At 41.2% G+C, this 23,474-nt stretch overlaps 1 protein-coding gene across 15 annotated transcripts in view; it reads right to left on the bottom strand.

The window, feature by feature from the left end:
• Positions 1 to 23,474, bottom strand: part of ENOX1 (ecto-NOX disulfide-thiol exchanger 1) — a 509,722-nt gene that overhangs the window by 5,257 nt on the left and 480,991 nt on the right. For 14 of the 15 annotated variants that reach the window (XM_084617813.1, XM_084617817.1, XM_084617811.1 and 11 more), the window contains 2 exons: positions 4,588 to 4,690; positions 1,799 to 1,884 (listed from right to left, as the gene is read on the bottom strand). In XM_084617813.1, coding sequence (XP_084473939.1) covers positions 1,799 to 1,884; positions 4,588 to 4,690 — 189 coding nt within the window. Of the gene's footprint in view, positions 1 to 1,798; positions 1,885 to 4,587; positions 4,691 to 20,591; positions 20,635 to 23,474 lie in introns of those variants that run through there. The other variant, XM_084617814.1, reaches the window with a different exon arrangement.

Raw genomic sequence — 23,474 nt, 5'->3', positions numbered from 1 at the left:
GCACTTGGCCTGAATTAAACACAGGAAATGATTCCAACCGGCAAGTGAGAGACGGAAAAGAGGCATAAGGGGTACAACAAATACCAGTCTGAACTGTGGTATGGGGCACACAGAGCCTGTATTTTAAATATTGATAATTAAGCAGGAGTGGCCAACCCTGGGAGAGAACAGCAGTTGAAACCTAATCAAAAGCAGTGGGTATTACAAAGGGATTTGAAAGATGCGTGAGGACGCTCGGCTGACTGGCAGAGCGAGTATGTGCCAGAGATTTGGAACAGCGTGAAAAGAGGCACAAAAGCGTGACTGCGAGAAGATATGGAGCATCCGAGCACAGCATTAGGTGAGGAGTGTGGGGGAGAGAAGGGGCTGAGATCTAAGTGCCTTGGAAGTCAGGACCAGGAATTTGAACTCGATACAGAAAGAAATACGTCATCACTCGGATTTGTACAACCCTGAAATGAAAACACAGCCATCCAGTTACCCAGCCCTACCCTGCACCCATCTCCTTCAGGACAAGAGAAAAATGATGGCCTGTGATGCGCTGACAAACAGGCTGTTATGGCAGGAAGCGAGTTGCAAAGGCTCAGGGCCCTGCCAGCTCCCCCTTCTCTCTCACACTAATGGGGCTCTTGCTAAGGCATCTCCACTACTCTCTACCTTGCACTATTTTGCATGGAGACCACGAAAGGGTTCTAGGGAGGGGTGGCATAGTCAGAGCAGAAGGAAAGGAACGTTAGCTGGGCTACAGTCCGAATGTTAGATAGATTGAAGAGGGGAGAGTCCAGGAGGACAGGAAGTGGGAGGTTATTGCAGTCAGTTGAAGTCAATAGTATAAGGGGTGCAGGATTTGACCCATAGTATGTAACTAGTTACTTGTATCTCAACAACCACATATGCAAATCATTGTTAAGTGCCTAATGTCTGCTTGTATTTTATAGCCACACCATGGCCAGTATTTAACTCCTTACTTCAGAATGAAAGGGTTTATTTAGAACCAAGTTATACTGACCAGAGGAAGAGATAATAGGAATATGAATTTTATTTATGTAATCAGACTTTTGTTGCATTGACACAGGCATCACCACATTTAGCCAGTGAGCAAAGAATATTTTTCATAAGCACAGTGTCGATTATGTGGATAGGATGAAGTGAAAAGAGAGACAGTGTATTATCTATCTTACTGTAGTCTCTTCCCCTGGTCCATCTGCATGCTATAGCCTGAGGTGGTGACCACTTCTGTGGCTCCTCTGATAGGGTCTGCAGCCCTATCAGTCCTTTATACTCCACTCTCCATTTGTACTGCATAATTCATGCTCCAAAGTGCACAGAGGGCTCACTGATCCAAGTATCAAGAGCATTCTCAGCTCTGAGGGGCAGCATCAGGGTAAGGTGAGGGACGCATTGCAGGGTACAAGGCTCTCTAAGAGGCACAGTCCCAAGAAAAGGTCTCTGTCTGGCCATCCTCTCTCCTTTTGGTGGCCAGAGCTAAACCTACATCTTAATTTATTTCCTACATATTACATGAAGTAAATAAGAATCATGTTTCCTAGAATCAGCGTGGTAGTCTTTGCCATTTAATACAACAGCCTTCGTTGCCACAAAAGCACAGCAAAGTAATGAAAGGCAAAAGACCTCAGGTACATGTGTGCAACGTAATTTGCGAATGAATGAAGACTGCGAACCCGCAAGCCCCACATCCCATTACCTCTCTAATGGACACTCACGCCGAGTTTAACATGCAGTAAAGAACAAAACAAAAGTTCTATAAAGAAACCAGACTTTGATTAACATTGTTTACCCTAGAGTCCAGTTGCTGCATGTAAGACCAAAGGTATTCTATATTGGCGCCGAAAGGATGGACATGAAGAAATGTGGATATGATACCTGTATTAAAACAAACACACCAGGTATTGAAATTACCTGAGGCAATATATCGTATGTCTAAACACAGTAGTTCTGAATAAGTCATTGCAAGTTTTCAGTCTGCATTACGATTCTTATATTTCTTACACAGTTCAACAAACAAAAGAGAACAGTACATTTTTAACACAGCCATAGTAACATGATAAACACAATCGCTCATCTTCAGAAATGACAGCAGTTAGCAAGTAAGTGGCCAAGGTAATATACAGATGAATAAAGGGATTTCTAAACAAAGACTTGCTGGAAACATTTCAATTACCTATTTTATGCTTGATTTACCAATATATAATAGTAGATATTGGAATGGAAAAATTATTGCCTTTTCCCTTTCAGTGGAAGCTCTGTTGTGGAAACGTTTCATATAAACTGTGTCAGAAACTGCATTGCCTTGAATTTTTCTAATAATTACGCTGTTGCTAGTTATGATAAGTGTTTAATCCACATTACCCCAAAGTGCTGCTGAGAGAAGAACAAATCCTTCTTGACATATTTACTTATTTTTTTTCCTTAAAAGGGAGCAAGCTCTGTCTTTCTTCATTGCAATTTACAAGATCATGTTAAAAGGTCTGGGAATAAAGGGCTGAGGAGGAGTCAGATTCTAAATCTAGAGTTTTTTTTCCTGCAGTGGAAATCAAGTGTCAGCATAATAGTGACGAATCGAGAAAGCAGGATGTTGGATGTCAGCATTGCTATTAAAAGCATTATCCCATTTCTCCTTCTCTACATGAACAGTGGGTATATGGAATGGTCATCAGCATGCATGTCACTAACTATTTGCTGAGAGTTGAATAGCAAGATTCAAAGATATTTTCAGCTCCCTTTGGTCGAGTTTCTTAACTAATAAACCTTAAGGGGGTGGTTCTTTATTTTTAAGGCATAAACAGAGCAAGATCAAAATGGTTACAAATTACAAAAATGGGTCACTGTGTCTTGTGAACTGCAGGCCACTCTGCTGATACTGACTGAAATAGAATCACCGTTAGGTTTCAGCGTTTCCCAAACACTGGCAACACTAGAAAAAGATAAGTAAAGCTTAACTCATTTTACATCTTTCCTTTTCCTCTTTCAGATTTTCAGTTATGTTTGCAAATTCTAGTCCTGATCCTGCAAAAACTTACTTACATAGTGGGTCATCCCATGGAAATCAATGGAAATAGCCGTCCACAGTGTACAAACATAAGCACACGTGTAAATCTTTGCAGGATCAAGGTCTCTGCCAATAATTGCAGAGATGGGCCCAAACTAAATACCACTAAACTTTGACTGGATCTGTTGGAAATCCAAACCTGTATTCAGTCTTCAATTTGCTAATGTTATAGATTGAACCAAAACTTCATACCCAAACACTTCCGTTTTGGGGCATTCAAAATCCAGATCTGATTTCTGTACCTATGGCCCATTTTTAATTAATGTAAATGAAATAAAAGGCTACTTAAAAATATGCTTGTAATTATTGACTAGAGATGCATGATACCAACTTAGTAACTCAGCTTTTCTTAAGTGAATTTTAGTGCTTGTGAAATATTGACAATTCTAGAGAATGGGCAGATATAGGGCAAAGTCTCCGCCCACCAATCACCAATGTGCCTCATCCCTGATCTTGAAGGGAAAGAGTAATGTTGGGTTTCCGTGCCCATGCAGTCCTTGGCTCCCATTAAGACCACCAGTTCTGCTGATGGTTGTCTGATGTGGACATCTGACCATTAGGACCAGGACTGAGACCACATGCTCACTTCAAATGAGCCATAGGACAGCCATAAAGTGGTAACTACTTTAGATAATTACCAAAGTGGGCTGGATTCAAATAACTGGTCACTTAGCGGTGAAAAGCTCTACATAAAATTCCCAATATACCAAGTCATCTACCTCAATTTATCTATGAATAAATCAAAGGCATTCATTTATAGTTACAGTTAAAAGGAAGCCAAATGCTGGGACCGAAATTATGTATGGAATGTCTGATCCAAAATTAAAAAGAACCCAAACTAACAACCTTATATATCACAATCCATCCCCACTGTATCATGTCATGCCAGTCATAGTTCATTTCCTGGAATGGACCAATGCCCGTTACCTATAATTTCCCTTTAAAGTTTTTCATTAGGTATGCTAAAGTATTAACTGTCCTTGAGGTATTTCCCATACCTATTCTTGTCAGTAAACTGTCACCTAATGTAAAAAAAAAAAAAGGAAACTGTTAAGGGCATCCTTATTTTGTTCAATATTGTTTCTGTTCCTTTCTCTTACACCCATTTTGTTAGTGCAATGGGAAGATCACCATTCACACTGTTCTATTCCATGAGACCCTGGAACAAGTAAATTCAGTCTCTATCTATTGTCACCTTACAAGCATAGAGGCAGATTCTGCAACTTGTCCTGCATAAGAAATGTTTATGTTAAAATTAGTAGGTCTTCATAGGTGAGTAAGGCTTAGTCATGCGAGTGAGCCTTGTCGAACTGGTCCTGTATCCCTTATGATCAAAACGTTTCTATTGATTCCATGTGGCTGTTCTGACTGTAACCCGTGTGAACACATGGGAATGATAAGCAGCACAGTCTTTAGGTTCTAATTCCATTAAGTCAAACGTTCAAGGTTGCTTATTCCACAATAATTTTTTCCTAGTTGTTATATGCAGTGATGAACTGAGTACTGAGTTGTCTTACCTATTAACAGCGCCTCTTTCTCTGATCTTAGACCTTGGCTTCGTTTCTCAGAATTTTTCTCTCTCTCTTGGTTGACCAATGCTACTGTCAACACATTGATTTCCTACGAAGTTTAAAAACAAAACAGGTGTTTATGTAGATTTCATTCATTTCAAGAAAAAACCTGCCTACTGCTTTTTAACTCTCTCTATAAAAGATCATTACTTTAATTTACAGCTAAGGACAAAACAATTATAAATAATTGAGTTGTTTGCAGAATATTAAAGGCCTTTTTGAAGCACTGTTTCCCCAACTGCTGCAAGCAGAGCGATTTCCTGCATATAGTAGGTGCCAACTTTGTCACAGCTGCCTCTTTATTAGGCATGACAGACGGTACACACTAGAGAGGTTTAGAAAATTCCACTTTTACAGCAAGCAGAATGGGGACCTTATAACCTCCTAAGAAAATCTCAGAACAAAGACAACAACTAGGCAATATGGTTGGACTGTTATATTTACATGGCTTTTTGGCACTGAAGGAGGGATTTGACAGGCTGTGAATATTCCACATTTTTTAAATAAAAATCATTGTGACAAACTTTCTGCTCTGGTAATTGACTTACATTTTTAAAATTACCAGCATGACAAAAAGAGTTTGAAATGTGTGTGTGTGTTGGGGGGGCACTGTTGGTTCCAAGAAGCAGCAATTACGGTAAAATCTTGATGGACAGTCACCTAAGTAGCTGTGTTTGGTCCAGCTGCTTCTCGGTAGGGTTGAGCACAAAATTGTTTTCCTGTCCTGTGAAATTTTTTAAAAAATTCCTATCCCAAATTAGGACAGTCACAATTTTAGAAACCTTTGTGTCCCACAAATCCAATATTTTTTTATTTGGGTTAATTGAAAAATTTGGTTTTGATAATTTTGAAGTGATTTGTTTCAATTTTAGTCATTTTTTATTTAAATGTTTTTTACAAATTTTGAAACAAAAAGTGGATTGGAACTAGAAAAAACTGAATTTTTCATTTAGAAAATGACAATTTCAAAATGATGTCTCAACAATTTTCATTTACAAAAAAAATTAGAGTTGAGAAATTCCTGCAAAAAAAATTCTGTTTCAACTAATTGGCATTTTTTCGCAGGATTGTCAACCAGCTCTACTTCTTAGACAAGAAAGTCATCTTGGCATTTACTAACTTGTAGTACTGTCATGCAAATAATAAATGATAACATCATCATCATCATCATCCCTGGGATGGATAACACTAATGACACTGCTCCAGATACAACCCACAGCTGAAGTAAGTACTAATCTGCTGCAGACTTGGGGCAACAAAAAGGAGAGGAGGAAGAATACTAATGAAAGCCTGTAAATGTATCTATCTATGGATTCTGCAGTGGGAGAGAAGGCCCGCTGAGCAGAATAATTGGGCTAGGAGGAAGATGAAGGAGAATACAGCATGAAGCTAGAGCAATGCAAGTCAGTAGAGACCGTATACATTAAGATATAATTTTTGTCTCCAAGGATATAAAAGCATTCTAAAAAGGGTAATTATGGATAGGGAAGAGAGAGACCAACAAGATGGGCACTTGATAAAACAATCCCCCAAAACACCTGACTATCTTTTTTGGAAAGTTAGAAAGTTTTGTAGAGTGGTGATACAGGGAAAGAAACTCTACTCCCTTTGGCATTAGACAGCAGATGGTGTCTCATCTAATGGGCAGGTTTGAGGATGTGCAAAACCCTCAATAGGATTTATGGAGCAGTGTTAATGGAGACTAGAGGAAGTCACAGGAAGTTGTTCTTGCTTGGATGGATGGTGGGGGGAGAAAGCAGGGAAACACTGGTAATCTTGCTAGTGACACAGAGGATGCTTAAAAAGCAGGTTGCACGCACTTGAGCCATTAAGAGTGAATGGGTTTACAGGAAATAAAATTCTTCTGTGCAAGACTTGCTGTCCCAGAGAAGATGATAAAATGGATGAACGGAGCCATTTGTATGCATTTGATGGCCAATATGGCTAAGTCTGGCTTAGGGATTCATGCCATAGCAAAAAGAGGGCAGCTAAGAACTGTCAAAGGAGGCAATAGCAACATTGGTAGGAACCAGGAGTTGAAGGAAAAGGAAATGGCCCTGTTCATATTTTAAAAAATAAATTCACCTACAACTCATCCAACATTTGCACTTGCAATTATAATATGAGTGAAAATCTTACTAATTACGTGTCTAACTACTGTATATGCTTCAGACGCAAATTTGGTAGTTGGGTCTGAAGCCACTAAGATTTGCATCCACACAGGTCACTTGTGGGCAGGAGAAAAAATGGTGCATTTTTTGCAGGGACAAATTGTGTCTGCAAACAGGAAAATTACATGTCAGCCTGGCTGGACATTTACTCGAAGAGTGCTAGACCAGGCTACAACTAACTGGAAGGATCACGGGTTACAGAGTGACGGATGTTTCACCCCTGTGACATAAGCAGCTGCTGCCAGCAACCTGCAGTCTCTGTAGCACTGTTGGAGAAACACTGCACTAGAGTATCTCCATTTTCCAGTACAACTTTGTTCCACCCTTAGTTCAGAGGCCATTTCTACTTGGCAGATGTTAGTTTCTGGGCCTTTATGCAGTCCCCTTTACCAGGTTTCATTATAACAGAAATAGTTTGCAACCATCTGTCTGTTACTGCAATAAAGGTGAAGAGTGTGGCTGAGCATGGAGAAATTAGTATTCATTAGAAGTGAAATGACCTTGGAAGGACTAAATGGAATATGTGGCTGTCATAAGCCAGGTTAAATAGCACTTGGAAGCCATTAGGGACATGGCCCCAGGAGTATTCATGAGTCACAAATTTCATCAGGTAATTGTAGAACATGGATGCATGACTAGAGTGCTACAGTTAAGGACAGACTACACACAAGGCAAACCTTTCTGCTCAGCGTGGATGGAGTCATTCCTTATGGTGCTAGCACAATTACCAAAAAAAGGGGCCTTTTGGTGTAAGTGGGGCCAGAGTATCACTTTAATTTTTTCTCAAGCAGATGATGAAAGGATTTGAATTCCCCTGCCCCACTTTGGTCCAAATGTTGTTAGCGAGCTGGGCCTGGGCTGAGGGGGCACGATTTCTCCGAGTCTGCAGATGCTTCACTTTTGGGGCTCCATGGTTTTGGATCAGATCAGTGGAGAGTCACTCTCGGTTGCAAGTCTGCAGGGATATTTCTAGGTAAAGTAATGCTGACATTCAATCATTATCTCACACAGGGTCCCACTCCACACACACAGGCTTTGGGCCCATCTACAGGCAGAGAACTAATAAGAGCCTGGCTCCTAAGGGAGCTGTGCTGCCAAAGGGAATACAGGGCCACTAAGGAGTAGTGGGGCGATGTTGGGTCTCCATGCAGATTTCTTGTGGGTACCCTGAGAATCACGGGATTTCTCTGCAGCTCATGAAATTTCAGCAGGGTAGATCTCTGTCCCCTGCCCACTCTGTGTGACAAAACTCTCCTTCCCCTCTGCAGCATGATTTTGAAGAAGCTTGTGGAGTTTCCCAATTCTCCCATAGTTTTTTTTTCCCCCCACAGGAAAGCATGACATCACCCTTGGCATTAAATTGCCAGACAGCATATCACTTATATGATCAGACTATGGCCATTCCCTGCACTAATGCAAAGGGGTGAGATGGATGTAAAGAGACTTCCTCCTCACACACACACCAGCGTACCCTCTTCCCTTGGGCTTAGCAAATACAGAAGCCCATGCATTTCCATGCATGCAAGGACATCCCTGTGCATGTTAACCACTCCAAAGAAGTCGGGAGTAGGTAGGGACATGGCACGTGTCCTCCCCTGGTACTCTTCCTTGCACACACTAGTCTACAGAGCTTTCTAAGGCTGGAACAGTAGCTCAGTTCCCCTCTACTTTACCCCTTACTCAGGGCTGTGCTTGACAGATAACATTTGGACCTTAACGTCTGTGACTTCCATATACTGTTTGGAATATGGATTGGTTGTGTGATCAGTCTGCAAAATTCAAATATCCAGAGAGTTTAAAAAGCCTCTGACTTATTTGGGTAATCCAAAGTTTTGAAAATTGTCTGAAAACCTGGGGGGAAACTATTGCTTATGGAGCACCTGGAAAATGCCTGTTCCCTGTGGCGTGGAGTGGGGGGATTCTGCTGGATTTTGTGGGGCATGGAGAATATTACGCTTTGTGAAGCACCCAGTAAAAGGTACACTTTGTGTGAGGTCACAGCACGTTTTGACATTTATACTGATGATACAAAGCCCAATTAACAGCTGTTTTGTGCAATTATGCCAACAGTAGCAGGAGAAGGGGAAGCAGAGAAGGACATTACGAGGTGTCTGGCAGTGCGGGGCACACAGGGAGCAACTGCAGAGGGCTGGCTGTGCATAAGCAGTTGCTACCCTTTCTTACCAGCCCCAAGCTTTCTCTGAAGACAGATGAGGAGGAGGGAAAAAGCTGTGTATCTGAAACAAAAGCAAGAGGCACGCAGGCCATCCAGAGTAGGGTGGAGATATGGTTAGGCATGTGAAGAAAAGGCAATTTATATTTTTGAAGGTGAAAAAAACACAAAGAGCCAAATTCTGCTGTCCTCAGTTGAGCAAAACTGTTACCGATGCCAATAGAAGTTTTGCTTGGTTAAGGACTGCAGAATTCAGCCTCAGATTTTAAACATATGGGTGAAATTCTGCTCATTTATACCCATACAATCCTAGTCATCTCATTGTAACAATGATTAGAATTTGGCCTACAGTGGGAAGATCACCTGTTTTCTACAGTATATTTCTTCTTATGTGGGGAAGAGACCTCAATATTAATGCAGACATAGATTAATATGATTATAACTTAATTTCAAACTTGTTTTCACCTTTCCTAAATATTAAGATATAGCAACAAGAATGTTATAGCCAGGATGCTTGGAAATACAACAATACATATATTTAGCTATTTATGTTACTAAGTGTTAGAGCTAATCAAAGAAATTCCAGAAGGTTTCTGCTTTTATCTCTCAAGGACAAGCCAACATTACAAAGACAGACCATTCATGTTTTAAGTAGAGAAAAAAGGAACGTAGGGTGTGTTATCAGAGCCATAAATATAATTGTAAAGTGAGCCTACACCAACTCCTTCTTTTCTTTTCAAAGGAAAACTTGAGTTTAAACCTACACAAAGAATTCCAGAAATATCCTTATTGAAACTGATTTATTTTGTAAACACCCTAAAGTCTTTTTTCTTTGAACTTGGGGAACATTTATGGTGGGAAATGTTTTGCCGAAGATATTGGTTACTTCCAACTCACGTTTCCACTTATAGATGAAAACCTTTGCTGTTTCTCAAATGTTTAAGATGGCATAAGCTTTCAAAATGTATATTGGCAAATATGTTATATCTAAATGTAAACCTTCATATAATAACTGCCTGACAGCATTGTTGTATGAATAAAAAGATGTTGTATGTATAAATATAGCAAGCTCATTTGATGCAAAACTAATTACTAATGTAAGAGGCCATTTAAGTGCAAAATATTTATATTAATGGAGAATGAATTAGTTACAGGCAGTGCACAAGCAAACCCTCACCAACTCAGGAAGACAAGAAAATTGGTGTTCCAGAAATTGTTCTGCAGAGTCAACAACTATTAAATATTTAAACTAAAGTCTTTGTAAGAGTTATTTAATTTAAAAAGTCTCTTCTGGGAGCTAAAAACTTGTGTATAAAGGACAGGAATGTTTGGACTGTTTGAAAAGAATTTCATTTCCTCTCAAATGCTAATAAAATCAAGTCTCAAAAATGGACTGAATACAAAGAAAGAATTAAAACAAACTTTAAAAGTTATCTGGATCTTTCTTGCTGGGAAAAGAACAAAGGCAATTAAATAAATGTTGCATATTCATTAAACGGACTGCATATTCAGGAGCTGAAAGTGTCAGCTAAGCCAACCCTGAAGGCATGATGCCAATGAAAGTGACAACAACCAACTTGAATTTAAACAAGCCTGAGAGAGGGGTGTTTTCCTATCATTTCATGAAAATAGGAAGGAGAAGAGTATAAAGACTCAGAAGTGAGCATCCTACACACCGCCCCTCTGCTACTCCGCCTAGACAGCAAGCACTCACAGACAGAGAAGACTCAGGAAGAAACCAACCCAAGGAAAACCTCCCCAAGACCTCAACATGGATTGATGAGAGAAAGTTAACTAAGACTGCCAATGGATTAGATTTAAAACTCTTGTAATGATTTATGGGGCTATGCAAATTCTGTTGTAACTTAAATTACTATGTCAGGTTTCAGTGTAGCAGCCGTGTTAGTCTTTAGTTTCAAAAAGAAAAGGAGGACTTGTGGCACCTTAGAGACTAACAAATTTATTTGAGCATAAGCTTTCGTGAAGTGAGCCACAAAAGCTTATGCTCAAATAAATTTGTTAGTCTCTAAGGTGCCACAAGTACTCCTGTTCTTTTTAAATTACTATCAGTTTCTCCTGTTTAATCGCCTGGAGCAGAGATAGGGGCTAGACATTGGTAAACAGCAAAATAGTGGGATAAAGCTGGATTGAAGATTCTTAATATTTGTAATTGGCCTGGCTTAGGACAGATCCTTAAATGGCTTCTTCAAAGTAATTAATTTAAAAATCTTCTTTGAATTTCATAGTTAAGATTGCTTACTTTGTCCAGCTATAAACTGTTTAGGTTATTATTAATAACTAGACAGATTTCATTTGCCCCTAAACAAATTATTTTTATCATACGTAAACAGTTTTAACCATCTAATAAGATACTAAAACTGAATTCACAGTAATTGTGGACAACAATATACTTTGGTCTTCACTTACGAAGAGAAAAGAGCCCCTCAGATGCGGTCCACTCTCAAAGGTGTAATTTCTGTTAAACGCTCTCCGCAGAGAGACATACACAAGAGTTTGTAACAGAAGTAACCAGTTTATTATTTGTGTTTTGTGTAATGTTTCTTTTCCTGTCTTTAATAATAAAATAGCTATGGTTAATAATTGTGCTTATTTTGCTTGATCATGGATGTCCCCTAAAGCATGGAAAAAAGCTGGTGTGACTAAATAATGGGAGACATGTCCCTGAGTTGGCAGTAAGAGAAACAATTAATAGAGCTGGCCTACCATTTCTTATTTCTCTAAACTAACCATTTTTAGAATAAAATTACTTGGGATCCAACAGTTTTAAAACTACCTCTTTCTACACCACACTTACATACAGTTTTTTGTTTTGTTTTTTTAACCCTCGTACAACCTCTTTTGGCTGCCCCAACCTTTAAGTGCTGCAACTCAGTTTTCATTTCTTTCAACAATTGGTTACATATGTCTCCATAGCCACACAGAGTAATAATTTAATCCTGGTGTGCAGCTTCTATTGGGTCTAGTTCAATGTCCACTGAAGTCAGTGGGAGCTTTTCCACTGACTTCAGTGCTCATCGGGTCGGGTCCATTCTTAGCTTTCAGGGGACACACAGATTAAGTTGCAGTCCCAAACAATAGGAAAGAGGATGATATTTACACACCTCTGCTTTTCAACATGTTCTCTCATGATGGCCATCCTGGATTCTTTACCAGTTATTTGATTGAAAGTATTCTGACAATTAGAAAGTCTCTAATATTTGAGTGATATAATTATCTTGCTGTTGAGATGGAATCTAGAAAAACATTGGTTTTGCTTTAGCAGAAGAACTATTAGCAGAGGGCCGCTGCAAGGCACACAATGCTGGTTCACTCCAGTTTAAGGGTCTGTTTACACAAGAGATTTAATGTGAAGGTTTTTGATGAGTATCTGGTAATCTGCAGTATGCAAGTCTCACCAAAAGCATGCACATGGGATGCCTGTCCAATTAGCGTCATGTGAACGCACAGTGGCAGTTTGCTGAGAAGTGAGGGAGTAGCATTCTTGGGGTCTATCCCATGGTTCTTTGCTTCACAGCCAAGCAGTGTGCATTGTGGATTTGTTTTCACTGTGAATTGTAGTATGCAAAGCAGAAGCCAGGCAGGTTGAAATAAAAAATCCCAAAATCATGTTTCCACTGTCTCTGCCCTATTCTTCCTTTCTGGGAGGGCTAGCATCATTTTCAAATTGTTGTCGGCCAGCAAGGACCCAGAAATGCACCATGCTGCTATGGCAGCAAGTGTGAATATGCAGAGGCTGCTGGGGCTGTATTACAGCATTCAAACCCGGGCACATTCTGCATTGGCCTCTGTCCACTGCACCACCGAGCAGATGGTGCAGGTGTGGGTGCAGGAGAATGTTCAGTGGCAGAATCAGTGGCTCCTCCAGGTAGCAGGAGAATACCGTGAAGCTTCTTGCAGCAGGATGAGGATGCTGAGCTGTTGGAACTAGAGGACCACTTCCTGGATCAGCTACACAGCATTCAGTGCCATTTCTGGGACCGGCAAACCAGCATAGATTGATGGGAGAGAATCATTCTGCAGACCTCGGATCACGAGCAGTGGTGCGAGAACTTTGGGATGGGGAGGGCTACCTTGATTGAGATCTGTGCAGAGCTGTAGTGACAGTGTACCAAAATGCAGTGCCCCATACCAGTAGGGAGGCAAGTCATCATTACCATCTGGAAGCTGGCCACCCCAGAGTGTAACTGGTCTGTAGCCAACCAGTTCGGCTTGGAGAGATGAACTGTTGGGACCAGTCTCATGCAGGTCTGCTATGCCATTAAAGTACTAGCTAGCTGGGTTATAATGCTCAGGAGATTAGTGATGGCTTTGCACACATGGGGTTCCCAAACTGTATTAGGACAGCTAATGGAACCAATATGCCTATCATTTGCCCCACTGCCCGGGTGCAGAATTTATAAACAGAAAGGGGTATTTATTCACAGTGGTTGACCACTGCAGCAGGTATACAGACAGAAATGCACGGTGTTCTGAGAGGGTCTAGGATGAGAAGATCTTTCAGAACTCAGTTCTATTTAAATTAAGGGAGAAAGGGGTGTTTGCCCCCAGGACCACTATGGACATTAGTCATGTGGAGACCATTCTCCAGGGAGAGATCTCATCCTCCTGAGATCCCTTCTGCCTCAGCTCTGCTAGCCTTTCCCCTTTGTGTTTCCTTCCTGTGCTTTTTTAACTACCCCTCCCAGCTGACAGGACAATTAGCTCCTTAAGGCTCCCAGGCCCAAGTCTGATTAGGTAAGTACTTCATTCCTCAGTCAATTCTTCTTTAGGGGGAAGTAATCAGAGCTTAAGTGATCGGAGTGTTGGGACAGCTGTTAGCTCTCAGCACTCTGTCACAGAATCATTTGGAAGCAGCAGAAAAAAAATGTCCTGACCATTATAGCTTTGTGCTGTGCTCTGCTCAATATTTGTGAGACTAAAAGGGAAAGCCTCAATGATCGGTGGGAGGCTGAAGTACTGATCTTGCTTGGTGGTTTAAACAGCTAGCACGGCATCCCATAGAGGATGCTAACACCAGGGAGAATATTGTCAGGGATGCCTATTATTCATATTTTGAGTCTTATGGTTGAACATGTGTAGCTGTGCATTCAGCTGCTAATCCATGGGGGGTGAAATAGACTGTGAGCAGTCCAGTATTGCTTGTGGGTGGTAGAAGTGGGACATTGCCTATATACTTTGGTGAAGCCGTATGGATTATTTTAGCTTCATTTAAAGGATTTTGTGTGTTACATGCAGTGATGAGTCATAATGGATCAAAATGGATTTTAAAAGGTTTTTATTATGAAGGAACAGTAACAAGGTCAAAGTTTAATTGAACCGAAGGATAAATAACAATAGTTTTTTATTTGAAAATACATTTACGAGAACAATCTACTCACTGACTAACAAAAAACAAATCTTTAAACAAAGCATCAGTGCAAGCCAAACTGAAAATGCAACAATGCAAACAGTGCAAAACTAACAAGTAGCTTAAAGTTACAGGCACATATAGGTCTTCCTTCTGCCTTTTCTTGTATGTGGGGGTTCTGGGGTTGAGTACCACAGCTCAAAATTTGCAGGTGCATTGCATGGGTCAAAAGTGCTGGGCTTCCAGAAGCCAGTCTTCTTGGTGGGCAGATGATGGATCTGACAGGAGAATGGTCTCTAGGATAAGTGCTGAATGGGTAAAGAGGGGAGGAATTGTTGATGGTCCCAGTAGCCACTATTGTCTAGGGACTGAAGGATGTGGCTAAGTCCTGGTTTACAGGACTGAAGGGACCACTGGCCTGGCAGTAGCATGTTTTGGAGGAGAGCATGCTGGCTCCAGATAGCATCCATAAGTTGCCTTGCAACTCCCTGTCTTTCTCCATGCTGTCCTGGGCCATGGTGATGCTGTCCTTGGCCTCTGTAACACTGTTCTTGGCCACTGCCATGATCTCTTGGGAGAGCTTCATTTCCTTCTCTGTCTGGATCACCATGTACTGCCTGCACTTCTTAGCTAGTGTGGTCTTCCCCTGGGACTCTATCATAAGTTCTGCAAACCTCTTGAGCTGAGTCTTCCTTTCCCATCCCCTCAGGATGGCTTGCCTGTTAGCAGTAGATAAAGGCATGGTCCTTGATGGTTTGGTTGTTGTAAGTGCCATGGAAATATGGGGGGAAAAAATCATTTATTGTTCACATCCCATACAGGCCATGATAGCATTTTTTTAGTATGCATACATAACTTTACCTCCCTTAGGATCTTCCCAGCCTTGGGGGAACCTCAGAGATGGGCTCTGGGGGAGGGAGTGCGGGTGTCTGGGCCACAGGGACCCTGTGCAGCCCCCTGCTGTGCCCCCAAATACCCCCCTCTCAGTACACACACACACACCTCCAGTACCCTCCAAATATCACCTCCAGCACCCCCAAATACCCCCTCAAACACCCTCTAAATACTCCCTCTCGGTACATACACCTACTCCTCCAGCACCCCAAAATATCACCACTGGCACCCCCCAAATACCTCCTCAGAGTACACATACCCACCCCTTCAGCACCCCCACATCTGTACCCACCCACATCAGTTCTCCCTCCCCCCCTTCCTGTGGCAGTACCCTCTATTTGGCAACTTAAAAAATTGTAACCCTATTGGGCAGGGCAAAAAACCAAGAATCCACTAAAAGACTGGAGGGGCAGAGTTTTCCCCCAAGATGTGCCCAACTGGCATGTGTGACACTCCCAGACTGAGGTGGCGACAAAACATAACAGAGAAACAGGAGCTAGGTTGTCGTAGGGGTTTCTTTAACTTTCTACTCCTGGGAGAATCTTTTTTTGTTGTCTGTATTGCTACAGACATAGTTGCTGACAGGTATTTTGAAATAAATTACCAAAATAATTGAAATTGGTGTGATTATATTGTGTTATTTTGACAACTAAAATATGTAGTATTTTGCAGAATTTTAAAATACTGTGCGCAGAATTTTTAGGCGGAGAATTCCTCCGGGAGTATGAATTGCCCAGGCGAAGCATGTTTGGAAACATGTACAGTGGGGCCGAACGGGCAGTGTGAGTTTACAGAGGGAGGCGAGGGCTGGATTCTCAGAACAGCTCCTAGCTCTCATCCGTCTAAAATGGCTGTGACCATGAAGTACCCGGAGCAGAAGACAGAACGGCTGTATAGCACAATAATAATAAATAATAAATTGAAATGATAGGTACTTACAGGACAAAGTTCCCTCCAGGAGTTCTGCCTTTTTCAGTCCTGGTCTGGGTTTCTGGCTAGAACCTGGGATTGGTTGATGCCTGGCAGGAATTGGGGTACATTGCAGCAGGGCGTGACTCCTGCTGGCTTTCCAGCTGGGTGATGTCAGGGTTCTGGGTCTCCAACAGATCCTGGATCTTAGGGGAAAGCTCCTCTCCAGCACCCTCCTGCTCAACCTCCAGTGGGCCTTGCTGGTCATTCTCAGTGTTGGGGGAGAGTGCAGCCAGCCAGTGCCACTATGTTGGCGGGGTCATGCTATATAATAGTGTAGCATTCTGTCCAGTTCACCATAAAAAGGACAGGTCACATATCCCCTGCCAGATTGTCTCCTTTTGTCCCTCATTTCAATGTACTTACTCCTAAGCTGCTTGTTCTTTATCCAGCACTGGTCAGCATCCTTGTCATGACCCCTCTTGGACGTGTGCTTGGGAACATCCACAAACAGGTCTTTATTCTGGTGGCTGGCCACAGGAGCTTCCTGCACCGACACTTCTCCCCACATGACAAGGAGATCCAGCGTCTCAGCACACCTCCAAGCAGCTACACGAGGCATGCTGTAGGGCTTCTGGAGTGCTGTCATGTTGTATTGCAAGAATGCTGGTACACTTAGATCCAGGAGCAAATGGGCAAATTCTGGTTCTGCACCAGTTTTTAAAGGGGGGAGGCGATGCCCTGAGAACTTGACATCAGAGCAAGGAGAGGTGAATAGACAGGTCAGTAATGATTGATTTGCTAAGCACTGTGGGATAGCTGTTGGAAGCATGCAAACAAAAGTGGTGTGCAGCAATTGAATCCACACAAACAGCAGACCCCACTAATTCAATGCACAGCAAACCTGATACACTTGGCAACCAGACTCCAGAGTTCATGGCAAATGTGGAGCTAGTGGCAGTCATGGATTGTGTTGTGTGTACGCAACCATTTTCAAACTTCACTTGGTTTGATCTGCTTTAAAACCCCTGTATAGACAAGCCCAAAGACTTGACCTGCACCACCCACCACCAGAACACTGTTTCAATCCTAGTCCCACAGCATCTCTCTTGATCCATATCCCTCTGCAATCCAGCTAATGGGGTAGGGCTAGCTCGTTACAACATGCTATGCTACTGGTCAATTCTATAACAGGTTTTACTAGTAAGTGGTTTAAGAATTTTATTATTTGAAAATGTCTGAAAATAAATTAGTGTCCTTTTTCACTCAAGTCAGGGATGACCTTTGGGGTTAACCTATCTTTGGTGCCTTGTCCCAACCTAGCACTGAGTTCTTCCGCTACCACACACAATTCTTTTTTAAACTACCCTAATATTAAAAATAACACCATGCGAGTGTAGTTAAGAAGTGTGTTGGCACTAACAAATAAGCAGTTGACAACTCTGAAAAATTAACTGGCATTTAAAGTACATCATCAACAAAGAAGAAGAAAAATTAGAACAACAAATAAAAGATCTTGCAAATGAAACACTATAAAATGCATGTCTATGCAGCTAAGATTAGTCTGTTTGGTTTTATCCTGCATGATAGAAATATTTTCAGGAGTGGAGATTAATTGCATTATAGTGTTTTTGACATACCATTTTTCCAGTCCACTTGCCAGAGAGACACTTTTTATGTTTTGGTATAAAAACATTTACTATTATCACTTTCACCTGGCAAGTTTGGGCAACTAGCAATGATGTCAAAATAGCTGTCTAATCTCAGCTATCTTTTTATACGGCTCTCATTACCATAGTATTTGAACACAAATATTTTATTTGACTATATACTATGCAATGTGTATGTGATGATTAATGTTAAAGTCACTTGATATTTACTTTTAAAAATACATGGGTGGTCAGGTGTGTCATTTCCTTATATTCTGAAAGTATAAAATAGGGCGCAGATTCTTGGTGGCTCACGGAAATATTATTTTTCATGCAGTCTGAAGATAATTTGGTATGGGAAGAGATCATTGTTCTACATGTCTGTACAGTGCCTTGCACACTTTTGACATTATACAAATAATTGCAATAATCATCAGATTTTTCAAACACAGGATTAGACCTACATGGTGATAAAATTTATCCCTCAATTTTCTTGCATATTGTGCCACTGGAACAGCACAAACTGCATGTGTAAATTAAACTTTGCAAGCTGAATGAATACTTGTAGCTCATCGCAGACACACTATATGCTATGCAAACCAGGGGTTGGATCCTGCAACGTATTGACCGGCCTCGACTCCCACTGAAATCAATGTGGATTAAAGATATTCAGCACCCAATAGCACTCATTTGCAGGATCTGGATGTAATAACGTGCTCTCAGAATGTTTCTCCAGCATAAGAACAGTAGAGCATTAAAAAAAATATTGAAATGAGAAAAAAAATTCTGCCCTAGAAATAGATTCTGTGGGTTTGTGAGATGGTCTGATAGGCATCCTTGAATTAACAAGAAGGAATCATAAAAACCCCTTATCCACTCTGAGAGGGTAAATGGATTTTGAGAGATACTCTTAGCCAGCTGTTGGGACTTGAAAACCCTGTGGCCAAGGGCAACCTCTCCATTTACAGGTGCCCAATATAGCACTTATGAGAGATGCTTTTATGAGAGATACTTTTAGTGTGCCTTCCACAAGATATCAGCCATTTTTCCTCCTCCTCCTGTACAGGACCTTGACTAGAATGATGAACACGCCACAAATCAGTGCCTCCTATGAGCAATCAACACAGGTTCCCCCCGCCACCCCAAATATTCTTCACTGCCTGTTCCATTAAGATTGTCAGAAGAGAGGGGAAAGAAGTAGCCTGATTCTCTCTATAGGGCTGTGGGACCAAGTCAACACTCCCACAGCGAGCACTATTAGGCTTACAGCAAAAGCAGAGAGAGACTCCATAATCCTTCGTGCAGTTACTAGGGAGCCCATGTAATGTAAAAGACAAACAGTGTAGTGACAGCAATGAGCCAGATTGCACTGCCAACCCTATGCAAAGTGCAGGGTATCCACACAGGTGCACATATATATAATTAAAAGCGGCTCCATTTCACTGACGGAAGAAGCGATTCCTGTATGTGTGTTTATATATTTTGTACAGCACTTTAGGAAGAAAGGCTGAACAGAACTGTCAGGTATTATTAAAATGTCAGGTGCTATTGGTAGCTGTGGGCATTGCGTGACTGTATCCCCACAGAGCTCATGAAATCCAAAGGCAGAAATGTCTGTGCTTTGCTGAGAGTGGGTGGCTGAATAGGTTTTAACATTGTGTTTCAGACCATTCGCTCCTCTCTTGCTGAGGTTAAATGAACCTACTCAGTCAAAAGCTAAGTCAGTATGCCACTGTTGCACTTCCAGTTAGGAACCAGGGAAGTGGTATGATTTGTTGCTCCATGTTAATGAAGGGGGTATCACTAAAGCCGGGGGCCATTTCAGATAACATATTCATTGTTAGACTGTGCCTCAGCCTACACTGTTACAGCACTTTCCCAAGGGCTGGATCTCTGCAGAGGCACTGCAGTTCAAACCATAGAGACTGTGATTCTGTAAGAACGCAGGTCTAAACACTGCACCATAATGAACTGCGTAATATGTATGTATCACTCTCCTCTAATGTACAGAATCACAAGTGGGAGGGGGGAGTTGTGAATTGTGAGGGTTTTTGATTTTCCAGAATCTGGAAATTTCTGGAAGGTGAACAGGGCATCTGAAACATGGGTCTGTACAAAGCTAGAGCTCGTGTTAGTTTTTCAATCTTCACAGTGCCGAATTCACTGGGTGGTTGTTTCTCATTCTAACTGGTGTAAGGTGTAAATATGAAAGCTGCTGATTAATACTGCAAAAGGATGATCAATCATCACTTTATGACTTTATCTGACTCTACATCCCTAAAGTTGAAGGCAATGGTAGAAAACAGGTGATTCAATGGCCTGCAGCAAAGAAAACATATTGTTGTTCTACAGGAAAATGTATACATTGTCAAGAGTTAAGTTGAAAGACAGCATTTGTGTTCATCTCAAATGGGCAGAAAGATCAGTTTCTTTGGATTCTTCTACATCAAATGTGTCACTGAAAGTAACTTCGTCTATTGAAATGGAAGAGCAGAATACTGAGTCTGATGATCCTGCAAAGAAACAATTTTGATGCCATCATGATCCCTGAAATATAGCTGTTATAATATGTACTTGTTAAGATCTTCCAGCTGATCTTGAAGATCAGCTTCACTTAGGAACTGTCTCTATCTTTGCCATCCCCAAAATAGTAAGGATCATCCAGTGATTACCCTCATAAAAACATCTTAAAGGCAAAGACTTGAACTTGATAAGAGATAACATTACCTTCAGTGTAGCACTAAATGAACAATTTAGTGAAATGGTTGAAATGCTTCACCCTGGTATATTCCTCTGGACAGATTTACACTCAGAGGTTCACTACTAATGCTGGAAGTGCAGAAATAGAAGGAGAAAAATAAAGGAAGAAATAAAGGAATCAACAGTAGTGAACGAAGGTTCATCAAACATGAAAACTCCCCCAATAATGGCTACAAGCATCCAAAGGGAAAAATACATCCCTACTTAATTCCATTGGTTCTCTGTCTGAAGAGAAAACCACAGACTATTGTGTCCAAGTTTCTAGAGATGCTAACCAAAGATACAGAGAAAGCAGAATAAGATAGGCTTTGCTATTTGTTCAGGCAATGAAAATAGAAAAAGAGGATAGAAATTCAGATGTAATCACTCTAACCTTCTGAGATGTCTGTATTTAGCACACTATTTAAACTTTGTTTAGAAAGCAATAACACTTAACAGAGTCCTTAGGTGAAATCCTTGCCCAACTGAGGTCAATGGAAGTGTAAAGGATTATACAACGGGAGGCCAAAACCAAGCTAACCAAAACCACCCAAAGTCCCCTTTTACAAGGCCTCCAAACCAACCTTGGCCAGCAGAGTTTCCCGGTCTCTCATTGCTTTAGGAAGCAGGCAGGCTTTCTCCATTTCCCATAGGTATCAAGTCAGGGGAGGAGCAGCTTAACCAAGTTCAAGTGCCTTGAATCAGAGCAATCAAACTTATAGCCAGAAAACAAAGCCTCTATGAAGCAGATCAGGCTAATGCCCTGGAGCCTGAGGGTCCTGCAACCCATAGCCGCAAGTGTGGCTTCTGGTCCCTTTTCTCTCGCTCAGCTTCTTTTTCCCGCTTATATAGCCCAGTTCCAGGGTGGGGCAGGGCACTCCTTGACTGAACTCAGGTTGCTTGGCTGTAAGTGCTAGACTGTCCCTTAAAGGGGTATTACACCCCACCATAGGGAGTTTTGCCATTGACTTCAATGGGGCTAGAATTTCATCCCTTAAGTACATTGTGGACATTCAAAAATTCTTTAACTAGCGTCAGTCTCACAGTGGTTGTCTGATAGGATTGATGCCCCAGCTTCCCGATGTAATTTAATGGACTGTCCCAGGAAGACTATGTCATTACCTTGACATCCGGTACCCTAAGTATGCTGAGTTTTGCAGTGCACAGAAGGACGATGTTGATCAAAACACAGCACACGTTTTACGCAGCAAGAGACTCTACAGCAAGCCAGATACAATTGAGGAATAAATACTGTACATTGATGTTTCGCATCTCACAGCATGTGTTTTGTGGTTTCTCTTCATAAACCATTTAGTAACCCCTCCGCCCCACTTCAGAAAGAAGAAGTGCTTTTTTCAAGATGAGGCTAGTCTGGTCACGGGAGACCAGGATCATGCTGGACAAAGGATGAAATCTGAAATTATAGTTGTACATTTATTTAGGGTTTTCTCTTCAATTAAGAGGATGATCTGAATTATATATCACTGTGTCCAACGATGATGGGGAAATTAACAAGTTGCTCTATGCACTGAGCAGCATTAAGAACAATGGACAATCACGCCTAAGCCCCCAGAAATGAGTTTTACGTCAGAACACTTCTGTCAGCCCAGAATATGGGAGTGCTGAGGTTACTATTAAGCTTAGGTCTCCCTCAGGGCCAGGACTTTTGCTCCAGGCACAACATGCACTTTATGTCAGGGTTTTCCTGCTACAGAATGCACCACAAGCAAAAATGACACATTCAATGGATTAAAAACCACTTCAAATCATGTGAAATGTGACCAGATGTAACAAACATGTACCTGACAAGCCATTCGTGAAATGGCCTCATGACTGTCTGCAGAGTCCTGCACATGAGTTATTCTTGCACTGCCCTGGAATAATTAATGCAGCTGATGCACACAAAAATCTATTCTTTCTTTTTAGCTTTGCTTGTGAGTTGTAGTAGCAGTGGGTCTAACATTACCCTTGCCCAGCCTTTTAAGTAACTGTGTGGAATGCCTTTGCCAAAAACAAGACACCCCTCTCCCCAAGATCTGCCAATTTTGTGCCTGTCAGGAGTTGGGCACATTTAATCAGCAGTGTGTTTCTATTTTACAACTGGTAGGATGTTCCGACCACCAATAAGTGTGCAGCCCAGCCCAGAATACGGCCACGTATACGCAATACATGTTGTCTATACTCTCTTTGGCTACCAAAAATGTTCTAATTTTTATTTCAAGAAACAATAAGATAATGTAAAATACCTACGATATTATGGCCAACGCCACTAGTGGAAAAGGTTCCTTAGGACACAGGAAAATTATTTTTAAAAACTGTAATAGCAATACAGAGAGGACACTCTTGGAGTACAACACTGCAATATACATGCAGTGATCTTCATAAAATTTGCCACTGTCCTTTTCAAAAATCTGTTTTTTTACTACTACAGTACAAGGTACAGGTAGCCCAAAATATGTTCTAGGGTAAAAGGTCATATATACTATTTGGAACACAGACATTTTCATGTTTGCTTGCCAATACCTTCCAATCTGGTCCTGAATGTCAGGGTATTTCATTTGCTAAATTCAACTTGTCAACTGTATCGAATATGTACTAATCCTATTATATGCATCACAGTCCGCTAATAACCATGTAGGAGCCATTACATCTTTTCCTCTTTGATCAGTCCAGATTTAGATGCTGGCCAAGGGCAAGAACCACAAACTCTATTTGTAATTAGCTTTGGATGCATTTTGGAGGAGAAGCACATTAGTATTAAATATTCAGTGTAAACAACATTAATCATTTTTAGGGATTCTGGTTTGGGGATTTTATTAATTTCATTGTTGAGGGTTTATTTTTAGCAATTTTTGAGTTCTACATAGATGTTAAAAATTGTTTTTTTGGGAACTTTCCTCTGTGCATATACTGTAATGAGGAATGTGTAT

This window comes from Lepidochelys olivacea (genome assembly GCF_965140295.1).
Source record: "Lepidochelys olivacea isolate rLepOli2 genome assembly, chromosome: 1".
Classification (NCBI taxonomy): Eukaryota; Metazoa; Chordata; order Testudines; family Cheloniidae; genus Lepidochelys; species Lepidochelys olivacea.
Note: the sequence above shows the minus strand (reverse complement) of the source record. Positions and strands in the feature narration are given on the sequence as shown.